Source organism: Megascapheus bottae, chromosome 10 (assembly GCF_031878675.1).
Source record: "Megascapheus bottae isolate mThoBot1 chromosome 10, mThoBot2.hap1, whole genome shotgun sequence".
Lineage (NCBI taxonomy): Eukaryota > Metazoa > Chordata > Mammalia > Rodentia > Geomyidae > Megascapheus > Megascapheus bottae.
In genome coordinates this window covers 58,242,235-58,256,044 of record NC_143518.1, presented here as the reverse complement: position 1 = coordinate 58,256,044, position 13,810 = coordinate 58,242,235, and the positions used below count along the sequence as shown (strand labels likewise).

Below are 13,810 nucleotides of genomic sequence, written 5' to 3'. Positions count from 1 at the left end.
GTTTTCAGGAGGGCAGGAAGGCGCACAGGAGCGGCAAGCTCCCGGCCATGAAACCAGGCCCGGGGAACAAACTCCCACACACCACACCAGTGAGTATTCTTAGCATTTGCAGAACCATTTTTATACGCCAAGTAATTGCTAGCGATTATTCCATTAAAACTCATTGAAATAAGAATCCATGGCATTCCTCTTAGGTTTAATGCCTCCATTATAAAAGCAGACGAAAACCCTAACAGAGGTGCCAATGGAGCAAGCCCGTGCCACCACAGGATGGGAGTGTCTTTCTCTCCAGGCAGTATAGACACTCTGGTTGCTCTAAACCAGCTGGGCTGGCCACTTCCGGTGATGGCGGTCAAGGTGCTCCTGACCCCTGCTGTTGTCTTTATGTGGAGACCTGAACTCTTAAAAGACCTGATTGATGTTCTAATATGTCTCCCAAGACAAACGGCCATTTTCATGATATTTAGCTGATGGCTGATGGTTAGTTCTATATACCTGTGTGTGTGTGTGTGTGTGTGTGTGTGTGTATCTGTCTGTCTGTCTGTCTGTGCACACACACACACATGGGTGCATGTGTGCTCTGGTTACTGAGACTTGAACTCAGGGCCTAGCTTTTCCCTTAGCTTTTCTTTTTCTTTCTTTTCTTTTCTTTTTTTTTTTTTTGCCAGTCATGGGGACTGAACTGGGCTTTCTCAAGGATAGAGCCTTACCACCCGAGCTGCACCACACTCCCAGCTTTTTTTTTTTTTCTTCTATGTATGTGGTACTGAGGAATCAAACCTGGGTATTCATGCATGCTAGGCAAGCACTTTTATCACTAGGCCAAATTCCCAGCCCCTTCTTTTTCTTTTTTTTCCCCCAGTCTGAGACCAGAATTTGAATTCAGGACCTGATGCTTTCACTCATTGGCTAATGCTCTACCAACTGAGCCATACCTCTCGTAGCTTTTTTTTTGACTCAAACCTGGTGTTCTACTACTTCTGGACTTTTGATGGCTCATTGGAGATAAGAATTTCACATACTTTCCTGCCTAAGCTTGCTTGAAACACATCCCTCAGCTCTCAACCTCCAGAGTAGCAAGGTCTGCAGGTGTGAGCCACTGGCTTCCAGCCCTGTGAACCTCTTAAATCCCAGTTGAGGATCTCTTTTGGAACAGGATGTCATTACGGGGTTAGCAAGGCAGACTTAGCCTTGGGCCTTGTGTTTTTCCTCATTTGGGGGTTTATTTGGCCGATGGTGAGTAATAAGAGTCTTATAAATGGGTCAGCTCTGTCCTAAGGGAAAGTGTTTTGTAAGAGTATCTTTACAGTCCCATTTAGCCTTGTGATTCAATGATGTTAAAACAACCAACTGCATGGTCAGGGAAGCTTTGACTGTGCGTTTGTTAAGACCAAAAGATACCCATGTCCATACAAGCAGTTTGTGTGTCTTTATCCAATATACAGCCCAGTCACATGCACACACTTCCCCTGTCTTCTTCTCCTTATTGGGGACATCCTCCTCATGTGCCTGTGGTTGCCGTGACAACTAATCTGGGCTGGTCTTGGTTGAAGGGTGAGTGCCTGGGCTGGGCAGGCCAGGGCTCTTCTGAAGCCCAGTGTGCACAGACCACCACAGCGGTGTGTATGGGACAGTTGCCGTGGTAATATATAGGACACACACACATAGGAAACATCTGGACTTCTCCTGGGCACTTTATTGGTGCAAGGAGAAAGGGGATGTGAGAGTCCTTCATGGGGTATTTTCCTCCTGCTTTCCCTTGCTGGAACACCTTAAGCGAAGGGAACAGAGACTCCCCACCTTTGGACCCCACCTAATTCTTCACATGACCAGCTGAAGTGAAGAGAATGGAGACATTCTCTTACGAGCACACAGCATGTCAAGAAGACAACCGAGGATCCTCGATTCGTGATTTGCGCAGTCAGTGGGACCTGGATTTGAGTGACCACAACCCCAGAACTGAGGCTGTGAGCTGGAGCCATGAAGAGATGGGGCAGCTGTAGGCCACTGACCATGTCCAGGGATGACCCTCTGCCTCACCCCCAGTCTAAACTGTTTACAGTCCTAGGGCCACATGACCACTTCAGAGGGAGTGGAGTGGGGTATATAGACAATTTTCCTACTTGGCACTTCCCTTCGGGAAGTAGGTCCCTTTATGGCTACAATGGTTTCATGTGTGCTTACTCAACATGTCCCTGAAGGGCTGGGAGTTTGGCCTAGTGGTAGAGTGCTTGCCTAGCATGCATGAAGACCTGGGTTCAATTCTTCAGTACCGCATACATAGAAAAAAGCTGGAAGTGGTGCTGAGGCTCAGGTAGTTGAGCTCTAATCTTGAGAAAGTCCAAGGGCAGTGTTCAGGCCCTGAGCTCAAGCCTAGGACTGGCAAAAAAAAAAAAAAAAAAAAAAAAAAAACCAAACAAACAAACAAAAAAACATGTCCCTGAAACAAGGGCATGGTGATAACATGAAGTTATAGGAAGATGTGGGACTTGAACCGACTTGTATTCAAATTCTGATTCAACCCCTGTGTGATACTAGCCAGGAATCTTTCTGGCAGAGTCCACTGGGCTGCTGCTCCTGTCCCCACCCTGAGGATGTCCTGACACCCTCAGCCAGTTTCTCCTCCCTTCAGTGGTCCGCAGCACCCTGTTTCTGAAGGAAGGCCCAGTTCCCTAGGGAAGCCAGGATTCAGGCTGTGGTCCCTACTCGTAGTGTGACCAGACTCTGCTCCTCTGAGAGGCTAACCTGTGTGCCTTCCTGTGCAGGCTCATCCTGGCTCTATCCCTGCCCGACTGGTGTGGAGGCTCAGAGAAAGATGTTTCTAGGCAGCTGTGAGCTCCAAGGAATATGAGTTGTAGATTAGAATGCCCCAGCATCTCTTTCCTCCCAGAAGCCCTGGCATGAGATGGATAAGCCAGAGGGCAGACTGAGGCCCTGGCTCCCTTCTCAGTCCTTTGGTTTGCTAAGCCCCATTTTCCCTCCAACAGACAGGCCCATGCATCTGACTTTTTGGCCTAGCAAAGAGTCCTCTGGGGCCAGAGAGGGTGAAGCCAAGTCCACACAAATGTCTCAGCCACTAATCCTTAGCAAATGTAGTAACTGTGCTGGTATGAAGCAATGCACCAATCTAGGAGGGCTTCCTGGAGGCACAAACATGCTAGAGCATTCATTTTGAATTGCTTTTCTTCATTTTATCCCTTTCCTTCTGCAAATGGGTGTGGAAGGCTGGATTCAAGTCCTTTTTGAACTTCTACATGTGCCGGGGACCCTGATCTCTGAGAATACCCTCGTTTCTTTCTCCTGTCTCTCAGAAGTGAATCAAAAACTTATGCAGCCAGGTGCTGGAGGCTCATTGCCTGTCACCCTAGCTATGCAGGAGGCTTAAGATCTGAGGATTATAGTTTGAAGCCAGCCAGCCCAGTCAGGAAAGTCTGTGAGACTCTCATCTTTAATAAACTACTACAAAACCCAAAATGCCGGAAGTAGAGCTATGGTTCAAGTGGGAGAGTGCTAGCCTTGAGCACAAAAACTCAAGGACATCACCCAGGCCCTAAGTTCAAGCTCCAGGACAGGTGTGCGTGCACACACACGCACACACAGAACAAAACAAAAACCTTCTAATGAAGAATGGAAGTGAGGGGGCAGGAGAGAAGGTCTCATCTTCCAATGCCCCAAATTCATTTCTTCAAAGAATCAGAGTTCCTCTTAAGAGGACAAGGAAAGGGTCAGGAGCCTCTCCCTGGCCCAGGGCTGCAGAGAGAGGGAAACCATGGTGCTGGGACTCTTTCCCAGAAACCTGGCTTCCGCTCTGCACGCCAGCTGCACTGTCTCTCGCCACAGGGTACTGGGAGGTCACCGCTGTTTACAATCCCCACACATCTGTTCTGAGTCACGCATTCATTCATTTAATCGGTCGTCATTCACCAAATATTCCTGAGAGCCCACTGTGTGCTGGGGGCTTGGATGGCTTTTGAGAACAAATTCAACCAGAGATGGCTTCTTGGGAAATGCAGTGAGCATGTGAGAAACAATGGCTGGGGAAGTTGGGAAATCAGTAGAGGGGGGCTGCCTCTAAATGTGTGAGGAGTCACGAAGGCTTCCTTAGAAGAGGGGCTGGCTCTAAGAGGAGCAAGATTGGATACAGGATGCCAATCCTTTCTTTAAAACCAGCTCCTCCTAAGCCTTCTCCATCTTCATGGATGGCACCTTCAATCTGAGAATGACCAGGGTCCAAATCCTATTCTTATTATTATTTGTGTGTGTGTGTGTACGTGTGTACATGTACGTGTGTACATGTGTACTAGTACTGGAGTTTGAATTCAGGGGTTGGGCTGTGTCCCTAAGCATTTTTGCTCAAGGCTAATGCTCTAGGAGTCACAGGCATGAGCCATGGGTGTCTGGCTTTTTAGAGATTGTCATTGTCTTTTTTTTTGCCATTCCTGGGGCTTGAACTCAGGGACTGAGCACTGTCCTTGGGTTTTCTCAAGGCTAGAGCTCTACCACTTGAGCCTCAGCACCACTTCTGGCTTTTTTTTTTCTATATCTGTGGTACCGAGGAACCTGGTCTTGTTGCATGCTAGGCAAGCACTCTTAACACTAGGCCAAACTCCTGGCCCCTAAAGATAGTCTTGATTCTTCTTTTTCCCACATACTTGCAGTTGGCTCATCACGGATCACTTCTCACAACTACCACAACCCTCACTGAGTCCTAATCTACTGTCATCACTTGATTGGATCAGTGCAGTGCTTCTGCCCGTGACCTAGTGGTTTGTTTCCACACAGGAGCCCAAGTGATCTTTATCCAGAGGGAAGAAGGTCATGTCATGCTCTACTTCCAGCCTGCCAAGTGAAAAGCTGAGTCCTTCTAAGTGACCTAAAAGGTTGCTGGTCACACCTCTGACCTCCTCCCCTGCCCTCACCTCCCCTTTCCCTTTCCATCCAGCCATGCCCATTTCCTTGCATCCTGCATACACGCGTGCGCATGCGCGCGCGCACACACACACACACACACACACACACACACACACACACACACACACACACACACACACACACACAGCGGCATATTCTCTCTCAGCACCTTTCACAGGCTGTTTCCTCTGCCTGGAAAGCTCCTCGCCCAGATTCTCATGTATTACTGCCCCTCTCTTCCGTCAAATGTCGCCTTCTCAGAGATGCTTTCTTCAGCCACAAAACTGAACATACAGCCCTTGCCGGAGAGTTGGTATTCCCCTTCCTGCTTTTGTTATTACTTTTTTCCTTCTTAGCAACTTTGAGTTGCTAATGTATCTCTCTCTCACTGTCTGTTCTTCCCATTAGGGTATAGTTCCATGAGGACATGTTTTGGTCTATTTGTGCTTAGCACCTATCATAGCTGGGCCAGAACAAGGCATGAGCAATGGGGAGCTGGTGGTCTGGATGCAGACCAGACTCAGTGCTCCAACATCAGCTATTCTGGCAGCCTCTAGCCTGGCCTTGAGCATGTTTTAGGTCTCCTGAAGCCCCTGCTGGTGGGTGGAATGAGATGGGGAAATGTGGTGGTGAAGGAAGTGTGGAGCAATAACTGGAGGGCTTTCTCCGTGGCAGAGGCGTTTGAATCTGCTTAGGGAAAAAACAAAGAGGCCTCATCATAAGGTGGTGAGCAGGGGACATGTACAAGAAAAGCTTATCACCCTGCTGGGCTTGTGACACCCATGACCCTGGCCCGGGGACCTATGGCTAGATTCACAGAGCCTCGTGATTGAGCCCCCAGTCTTCCTCTCCAGATACTAAGCACAGATACTACATCCTCTTTCATATCACTCTCCTCTGTGAAGTCACATGTGTGTGTGTGTTTGCATGTGTGTGTACATGGACCCTACTTCTAGGGCCTGAACTCAGGGTCTAGGCGCTATCCCTTAGTTTTTTTGTTTAAGGCTGGCACTGTACCACTTGAGTCACAGCTCCACTTGTGGCTTATTTTGCTAATTACAGCGAAGAGTATCATAGACTTTCCTGCCCCAGGTGGCTTCAAATCCTCAGATGTCAGCTTCCTATTAGCTAGGGTTATAGGCATCAGTCACAAGTGCTGGTTCCAAGGTCGCTTTTCAAGGTTAACAGAACGGGGGGCAGGGCTGCTTCCATCCCACCCTCTCCTCTCTCTCCTTGCCCTCATCCCAACAGGCAGAGTCTCCAGATCCCCCACAGGCCCCTTGGGTTACAACCATTTCCAGTCACAGGGTGTGAGGGTATAAAAATCATACAGCATGCCTTTTCTTGGCCCCACGCCTGCATCTTCATTCCTAAGATTGCTTTAAGTTTGCCATCCACAGATGTGGCCAAATCACTCATCCTATCTACAGCCCAGAAATTGCTAATGCATTTAGAGAGAACGAAGTCCATACTAGCTTGTGCCTATCTTTGGGTAGCTGAGATTACAGATTTCCATGATTCCAGAGCAACCCCTCTCTCTATCTCTTCTGTAGAAACTGGCTGGATCTAGCTCTCAAATCACCCAGCCTCCCTTCCTTGATCGGTATTCTCTCTTCAATGAATTACCCACTACTGTCATTGTTGCAGGATGAGGTGGAGAAAAATAGCTGCATTTGGGGATAGTGTGACAGGGTAGGTCCCTCCCTTTTTAGGAATTACTCTAGGAAACACTCTGCACATATTAGCCTTATCGACTGATGCTAGAATGGCCGTTGCCACGGCAGCAGAACACTCCCACTGCAGAAGAGGATGGTGGGAAATTCAGGGATATGAAAGGAATTAAAAAAAAAAAAACAAGAGAGAGGTCATATTAGGAAGTGTTGGAACATTCTGGATGCCATGATGGCTATTAAGGGCTCACTACCTAGTCATAGCAAAACCGTGCAAAGATTGAGAGGACAAAGGCCAGCAGTACTGTGAAGACTGGACTCAAGGGGGCTGTCACCGAGTTAACTCATGACCTTGTTGAGACAGTATTTCCTTTTTCTTTTGTGCTGGTACTAGGGTAGAACCCTTAGCATTTTCATGCAAGGCTGGCACTCTGTCTCTTGAGCCACACCTTTCTCTGTTTTTAGCTTTTTAGTGATAAACTGGAGATAAGAGTCTCACAGACTTTTCTGTCTGGGTTGGCTTCAATTCATGATCCTCAGGTCTCAACCTCCCAAGTAGCTAGGATTATAGGCATGAGCCACCAGCATCCAGCTGAGAATTTTTTCTATGGTTTTACTGTCATGCAGGAGGATATGAGGTACTAGGTGAAGAGACGGGCAGTGCCTCTACTGAGCAACCGTCTTTCCTCAAAACCAGGAGAATCTCAGGAACTATTTATTGACAGAAGGAAAAGGCTTGGGATTTAGGGAATATGATATCCCACGAAAGGAGGGTCTAGAAGAACAAAGAGAATACAGAGAGAAGTGAAACTAGACAGAAACAGGCTATAACAAGGGGGTAGTCAACCAGCAAGAAAGGTCCTGAGGACTCTGAGTATCTAGCAACAAGGAAATTCAGGGGGACACAGCAGCAGGTGGAGCAGTATTATTTGTTTGTTTCTGCCAGTCCTGGGGCTTGAACTCAGTGTCTGAGCACTGTCCTTGGGCTTTCTCAAGGCTAGAGCTCTACCACTTGAGCCACAGCACCGTTTCGGCTTTTTCTGTGTACATGGTACAGAGGCATCGAACCTGGGATTTCATGCATGCTAGGCAAGCACTCTGCCACTAGCCCAAACTCCTGGCTGGAACAGTGTGTTAAAGGTCAACAGGACTAAGGACTCTAAGGACTTGAACCCACAGCTGTGGGTAGCTGTAGATTCAGAAACCAAGAGCCAGACTGAGGCAGGGAAGAGAGCACCAGGTCTTGCCTGATCAAGTGCTCAAAGCAGACAGTGCTCCTCAGTTGAGATGGTAACCAGTTAATTTCCTTTTGCTAAGGAGGAGATGAATTTATATGCAGGAAAAGAACCTACACACAAAGTAACACTATGTTACTATAACATAGTAAATTCAGACAATTCATGAGAACTCAGCAACTCCTAATGTGATATTTAAAAAATATTTTTATTTTTAAGTAGTTGTCATCCAATAAAGCAGTTTATGAATACAGCACCTCTTGATCAATGTTGCCCCTTTCAGCATTCTCACCCATTCCTCTCAACCCATCCCTTCCCTCCTTTTTCTTAAAATTTTTAGGCTGTGCATTGAATTTTGAGGCTTCCATGTGGTTGAATTAGGGTACTTTGTATACATTAAACAGCAACTTAAGAACAAGGACTTTAGATACTTTATAAACTACCACTCAGGAGGCTGAGGTAGGAGGATCTGGAATTTGAGGCTATCCTGATCTAGAGAGTAAAACCCTATATCAAAAACAAATGCTGTTGGCTCATGCCTATGCTATGGCTACTCAGGAGGCTGATCTGAGGGTCACTGTTCAAAGCCATCCAGGGCAGGGAAATATGTGGGATTATCTCCACTAACCTACCAGAAAAGCTAGAACTGTGGCTCAAGTGGTAGAGTGCCAGCCTCAAGTGACTGCACCTAAGCCTTGAGTTTAGGCCCAGTTACAGGACACATAGTAAAAGATGATGGTTTGTGATATCATTAAAGTGGCCAGTGAGGTAGTGAGGAAGGACACAGTTGTACTTAAAGATCTGGTAACAAAGGTAGGGCTTAATTTATTTTTTGAAGTGGGATCTGTGTGCTTTCTGCATAAGCATGCATATTCATGAAGCCCATGATTGGTGTTCTAAATGTAGGCCCAAGTTCTGGCATGCTACCATTTACATATCTTTAAGGAACTCCTCGCCACTTCCTATATGACCAGGATCCCTGGCTTTCCTAAGGTTGGGACCCAGATTCTGACGACAGCCTGTCTTGACACCTCTGCCATAGAGCCTGCTGGTGAATCTTTGCACCCAGCTCCCTTCCTCCACAAGTTTGAAGCAGTGCTTCCTTGTCATTCCTGTAATTAGAATACATACACCCATGCCTGTCTACCCTCCGTGAATATGTGTGACATTACATTTCTACAGGGCCAGGGCTATTATTCCCCAAGTCTTGTCTACTTTGCATTCCCTGTCTGACACTGAGTTCCTTGAAGGCAGAATTTCTATATTTGTACCCCTAAGACCAGCCAAGGGTCCACGTTTCTTACCAAACCTTCTCTGCTTGAGGATCCGAGTTCTCAGTGAAGTGGAAAGTGCATCCTCTCTCTTATGGTGTCTGCATTTGAAGACTTTATATAATGTCACGGGCCAGCCCTGGGGTTATGAGAGGTAGGGAATCTCCAGATACTGTCAGGAGTCATGCTTTCTACAAGTCCAGTGTCCAGCATCCCAAGCCTCTGAATCTATTCAGCCATCACATCTGCTTCAGTCAAGTACAGAGATAGTTCCATGATGTGAGAGTTCCTGAGCTGATAGGAGAGACAGATAGGCACCAGGCAGGTAGGAGATTTAGTGTACTACAGATTCCATGGGGAAGGAGGGAAGGGTCTAGGAAGATGGAGTTTGATGGGGGAAGAGTACAAGCTGATGGAGATACCGCATTTTGACTGAGTTCCTAGGGCTTTACCATTCCCACTGGGTAGCTAGCTGTACCTGGAGCCTGTTCTTCCTGAAGCAAGCTTGCTTTCAGAAACTACCCTCCACTCTCTTGTCCCTGCAGAATCTTTAGTGCGACACAGGGCTTTCCAGTGGCAGAGCTCCTCTATCCTAGGAAGGTGGTATTATAGTCGCTGTAAGGACAGAGAAGAAGAGTTCAATGACTTTGACAAGGTCATGCGATCATGTGTAATGGAAATCTGGGCTCCTGATCCTCAGGGTTGGCTCCTGTGTCTCTGGACTACCCCAGCCTTACTCCTTGCTGCCTCCTTAGTGGGTCCACACAACCTTAACACCTCAGAGACCGGTACCATGAGCTTTCCTGGGGGAGAGGGCCCAGGAAACTTCCCTACCATAGCACCCCCTCGTCCCAGCCAGCTCCCTTTCCCCTGTCTTATCAAAGAGAGACTCCCCATCTCCTCCCTTTTACCTGCAGCCCCAAATCTCCACAACGACCCTGGGGCGGGGAGGGGGGGAGCGGGGACCATGCCCCTCCCACGCCACCCCACCGCTGCGCCAAAGGCGAAGAGAAACCCCGGTGGGATCCTCTGAACGCCCCCTGCCCCCTGCACTCATCTGCCCCTGGGGCTCGCTTGCCAATACCTCCCCCTCGGAGGCCAGAAATAGACTGGTTCTCACCCCTCCCCGGCTCGCTCCTCCCTCCCCCCGCCCCCTCCCCGCCGCTCCGAGCCGCCCCGCGCCGCGTCCGCTCGAGCCGGAGGCGGACGAGGGGCGGCCTGGGCGCTGCCCGCGGAGCCGCCGGGCAGGCCGGCCCGGAGCCCGGCTTCCAGGGAGCTCTAGGGGCATCATTCTTTCCCTGGACTGATGGAAATGTTTTAACCCGTGTTTTTCCCGCCCCGCCCCTTTCCCCCGCCCCCACCCCATCACCCCCGCCGCTTCCTGGCTTTTCCCCGGTCCCCCGGCTTCCTTCCCTGCGTATTTTCCTCCTGCGGTCTCGCCGCACGCCTCTCGCCTCTTTTCCCATTCTCCCCTGCTCGCTCGCTCGGTTTCTTCCGTCCTTTCTCTCCGCGCTCCCCCTGCTCCCCGCCCTCCTCCTCCCCCTCCCGCCCGCGCCCCCGCCCCTCCTCCCCCGCCCCGTGCCTGCAGACGCGCGGGCCGTCCATGCGCTCCCGGCGGGCAGAATGCTGGGCAGCGGCGTCAAGAGCGCGCAGCCCGAGGCGGAGCTGAGCGGCGGCGGCGGCCGCGGGGACGAGGGCGAGGACGAGCTGCGGGGAGCCGGCAGGAAGCCTGCCGCGGGCGACGGGAAAGCCATGCTCCCCAAGCGCGCCAAGGCGCCGGCCGGCGGCGGCGGCGGCGTGGCCAAGACCAGCGCGGCCGAGCTGAAGGTCTTCAAGTCCGGCAGCATGGACAGCCGCGTCCCCGGCGGGCCGCCCACCTCCAACCTGCGCAAGCAGAAGTCCCTCACCAACCTCTCCTTCCTCACCGACTCCGAGAAGAAGCTGCAGCTCTATGAACCCGAGTGGAGCGACGATATGGCCAAGGCACCCAAGGGCTTGAGCAAGATGGGCTCCAAGGGCCGCGAGGCGCCGCTCATGTCCAAGACGCTGTCCAAGTCCGAGCATTCGCTCTTCCAGGCCAAGGCTGGCCCGGCGGGCGGCGCCAAGACGCCCCTGGCCCCGCTGGCGCCCAGCCTGGGGAAACCCAGCCGCATCCCGCGAGGACCTTACGCCGAGGTCAAGCCGCTGAGCAAGGCGCCCGAGGCGGCCGTGAGCGACGATGGCAAATCCGACGATGAGCTGCTCTCCAGCAAGGCCAAGGCGCAGAAGGGTTCCGGCGGGCCCGTGCCCTCCGCCAAGGGACAGGAGGAGCGGGCCTTCCTCAAGGTGGACCCCGAGCTCGTGGTCACCGTGCTAGGCGACCTGGAGCAGCTGCTGTTCAGCCAGATGCTGGGTGAGTCCTGCCGCCCCGCCCCGCCCCTCCCCTGGCCTTCTCCTGGCCAGCTGTGGGGAGAGAGGTGGAGGATGGCGATGCTTCCGCCCCTTCCCCCTCTCCGCAAGGCTCTGCTGATCACTGGTCAGGTTAGGGGGAGCACGGCCTCCAGATGTGCAGGGCTAGCCTACCTCCAGATGCGCCTGGCTGAACTGTACCTTGAGATGTTTCCGGGAGGGGGTCCAGGCTCTCTGCCTTGTCAGCCTGAGGTGAGGTTGGACAATGGGTTGGGGAACGTTTTCAGAAATGGAATCGTTAACTCCCTCAAAAGTCCATGGCAGAATGTGAGGCTGCTGGGGAGATCTGAGCTGTGGAGCGGTCTGTGCTGGGTAACACAGGATCCAGCGTGCTGTGGTAGTGTCAGTGAGAGCCTCCATCTCTAGAGGACAGATGTGAGGAGAACAGATGTGAGGGCCAGTTGGCTCTGAAGCAGAGCCGAGGCCTGACTTCCTCTGTGGATCCTGAGTGTGAGGCTCCAGTCAGATTTCCTGGGTTTGAGGGATCTGGCAAAGAGAAGTGAAAGCATCTGGAACTGGAGGTGATTTTTGGGCAGCCAGCTGTGAGCATCTGGATGCTTGAGAGCCCTTTTCCTCATCCCCAGGTTCTGCCCCACCCCCCACCTCCAGAGTCTTTCAAGGAAAGGTCTGGGCTTTTTGTGCAGACTCCTGTTTGACCGGGAAGACATTGCCCTTTGGTTAATGGAAGCCAGGCAAGCTGGGTAGAGAGGAACAAAAGCTCCGAGGGTTGCTCCATTGTTCTCCCACCCTGAAGAGTCCGAGCTAAAACCCTGCAGCACCCTGGGAACTGGGCTTGCTTTTCCTTGAACCTCTTGTCCTCAGAGAGAGATAAGTTGAAGATGTGCTGGGCACAGACTGGGAGCTTCAGGAGCCCACAGGGTGGTGCTGAGGTCTTAGGAAAAGGGTGGAGAGGCCTGGAGCCACACAGCAAGCCACCTTGGCTAAGGACTTGTTGCAGTGATTGGGATGGGGCTCTTCAGGTGCTGACAGGGACCCAAGCTTTCCAGTACCCTGCATACTACCAGCCCAGCTGGGGGCTGGGAAGAGGTGTGTCTTTGCGTGAAGGGGGCGGTACCGAGTGATGAACAGACTGGATGACCAACTGGGAGAGCCAGTCCAGTTGTCCCTAGAGAATGCCCAGCTGACAGAGACCCACTGGGTCTGTTCTGATCATTCTGGTGCCTTCTGCTTCCTCTGTAAGCCAGGATGAGAGTTCTGTAAGCAGGGACAGGGAACTTGTCCTCATGGAGAAGGCCACAGATGGGTTTTTGCCAGGGAATTAGGTAACTGGACAAGGGCAAAGGGGGAGAAGCAGACTTGTCCCAGGAGAGCCCTTTCTGAAAGCCATCATTGTCTGGGCAAAGCATGAATTGAGGGTGGGGAATGTAGAAGGGATGAGCCTTGAACTTGCCCGTTGAGCTGCTCAGTGGGTCTTGCTCTCAAGGAGCTTACAGATAATAACTAGAGGATAAATAATATCAGACAGGAAGGAAGACTAAGGAGAACTGGAACTGGATTGTGTGCTGGAGGGGAACTGGGAAGGGGAGACCTATGTTCGGCCTCTCTGTGGAGGTGGTCATGAAATTGTGACTGAGGGCATGAGGCTAACTGGGAATGAGCATCGTCAGAGAGACTGCAAGGATGGGCCTTGGAGAGGAGAGGAGAGGACCTTGTGTGCCTTGGGCAGGAAAAAGCAGTGTGAGGAAGCAGGACGACTGAGGGAGCAGAGGGCACAGAGCCATTTTCAAGGTCAGAGCTTCTACTCTTTGGGGTGACTTAGCTAATCTGGGCCTTCCAAATGGCCCCAGAGTTGACTGCCAGTTAAAGACTCCATTGTTGCTTAAGGGTTCACCATGGGAACTCTGACAGGTCGTCCTAGAGCTGACTGGAGGGTGGGGACAAGGGAGAGAAGCTGAGCTGTGCTTTCTTATTCCTGCTCTTAAACTTGTCATTTCTTCAAGCATACTTCCACCTAGCTAGAGAAATATAAGGTCCAAAGTGTCACTTGCATTGATGTTGGCAGCATAGTTTATACCCAGGCATCTAGACTCTTCTTTCCTAGGATACCTGGTTGAGAGCGGATTGAGTCAGCAAGTGCAGAGGGGCCCAGGTCACCAGAGCTGTCCTGGGAAGCCCCCAAAGGACTCAGGAGCCTTGCTGTCAGATCAAGGGGAGAGTGTGAAGTCTTTGGGGTTTGCTGGGCTGTCTCCAGCTGAGAGGACCAAGGTGGAATAGAGTTTAGGCCCTGGGAGATAGTGCTTAGAACCAGATGACA

General features: G+C 51.2%; 1 protein-coding gene across 2 annotated transcripts in view; it reads left to right on the top strand.

Moving 5' to 3' along the window:
* The window catches only part of Nav1 (neuron navigator 1), a 237,966-nt gene that overhangs the window by 76,623 nt on the left and 147,533 nt on the right, over window positions 1-13,810 (top strand). Inside the window, exon 4 of one of the 2 annotated variants that reach the window (XM_090341438.1) lies at window positions 10,676-11,479. In XM_090341438.1, the coding sequence (XP_090197564.1) occupies window positions 10,676-11,479 (804 nt within the window). Of the gene's footprint in view, window positions 1-10,675; window positions 11,480-13,810 lie in introns of those variants that run through there. The other variant, XM_090341437.1, reaches the window with a different exon arrangement.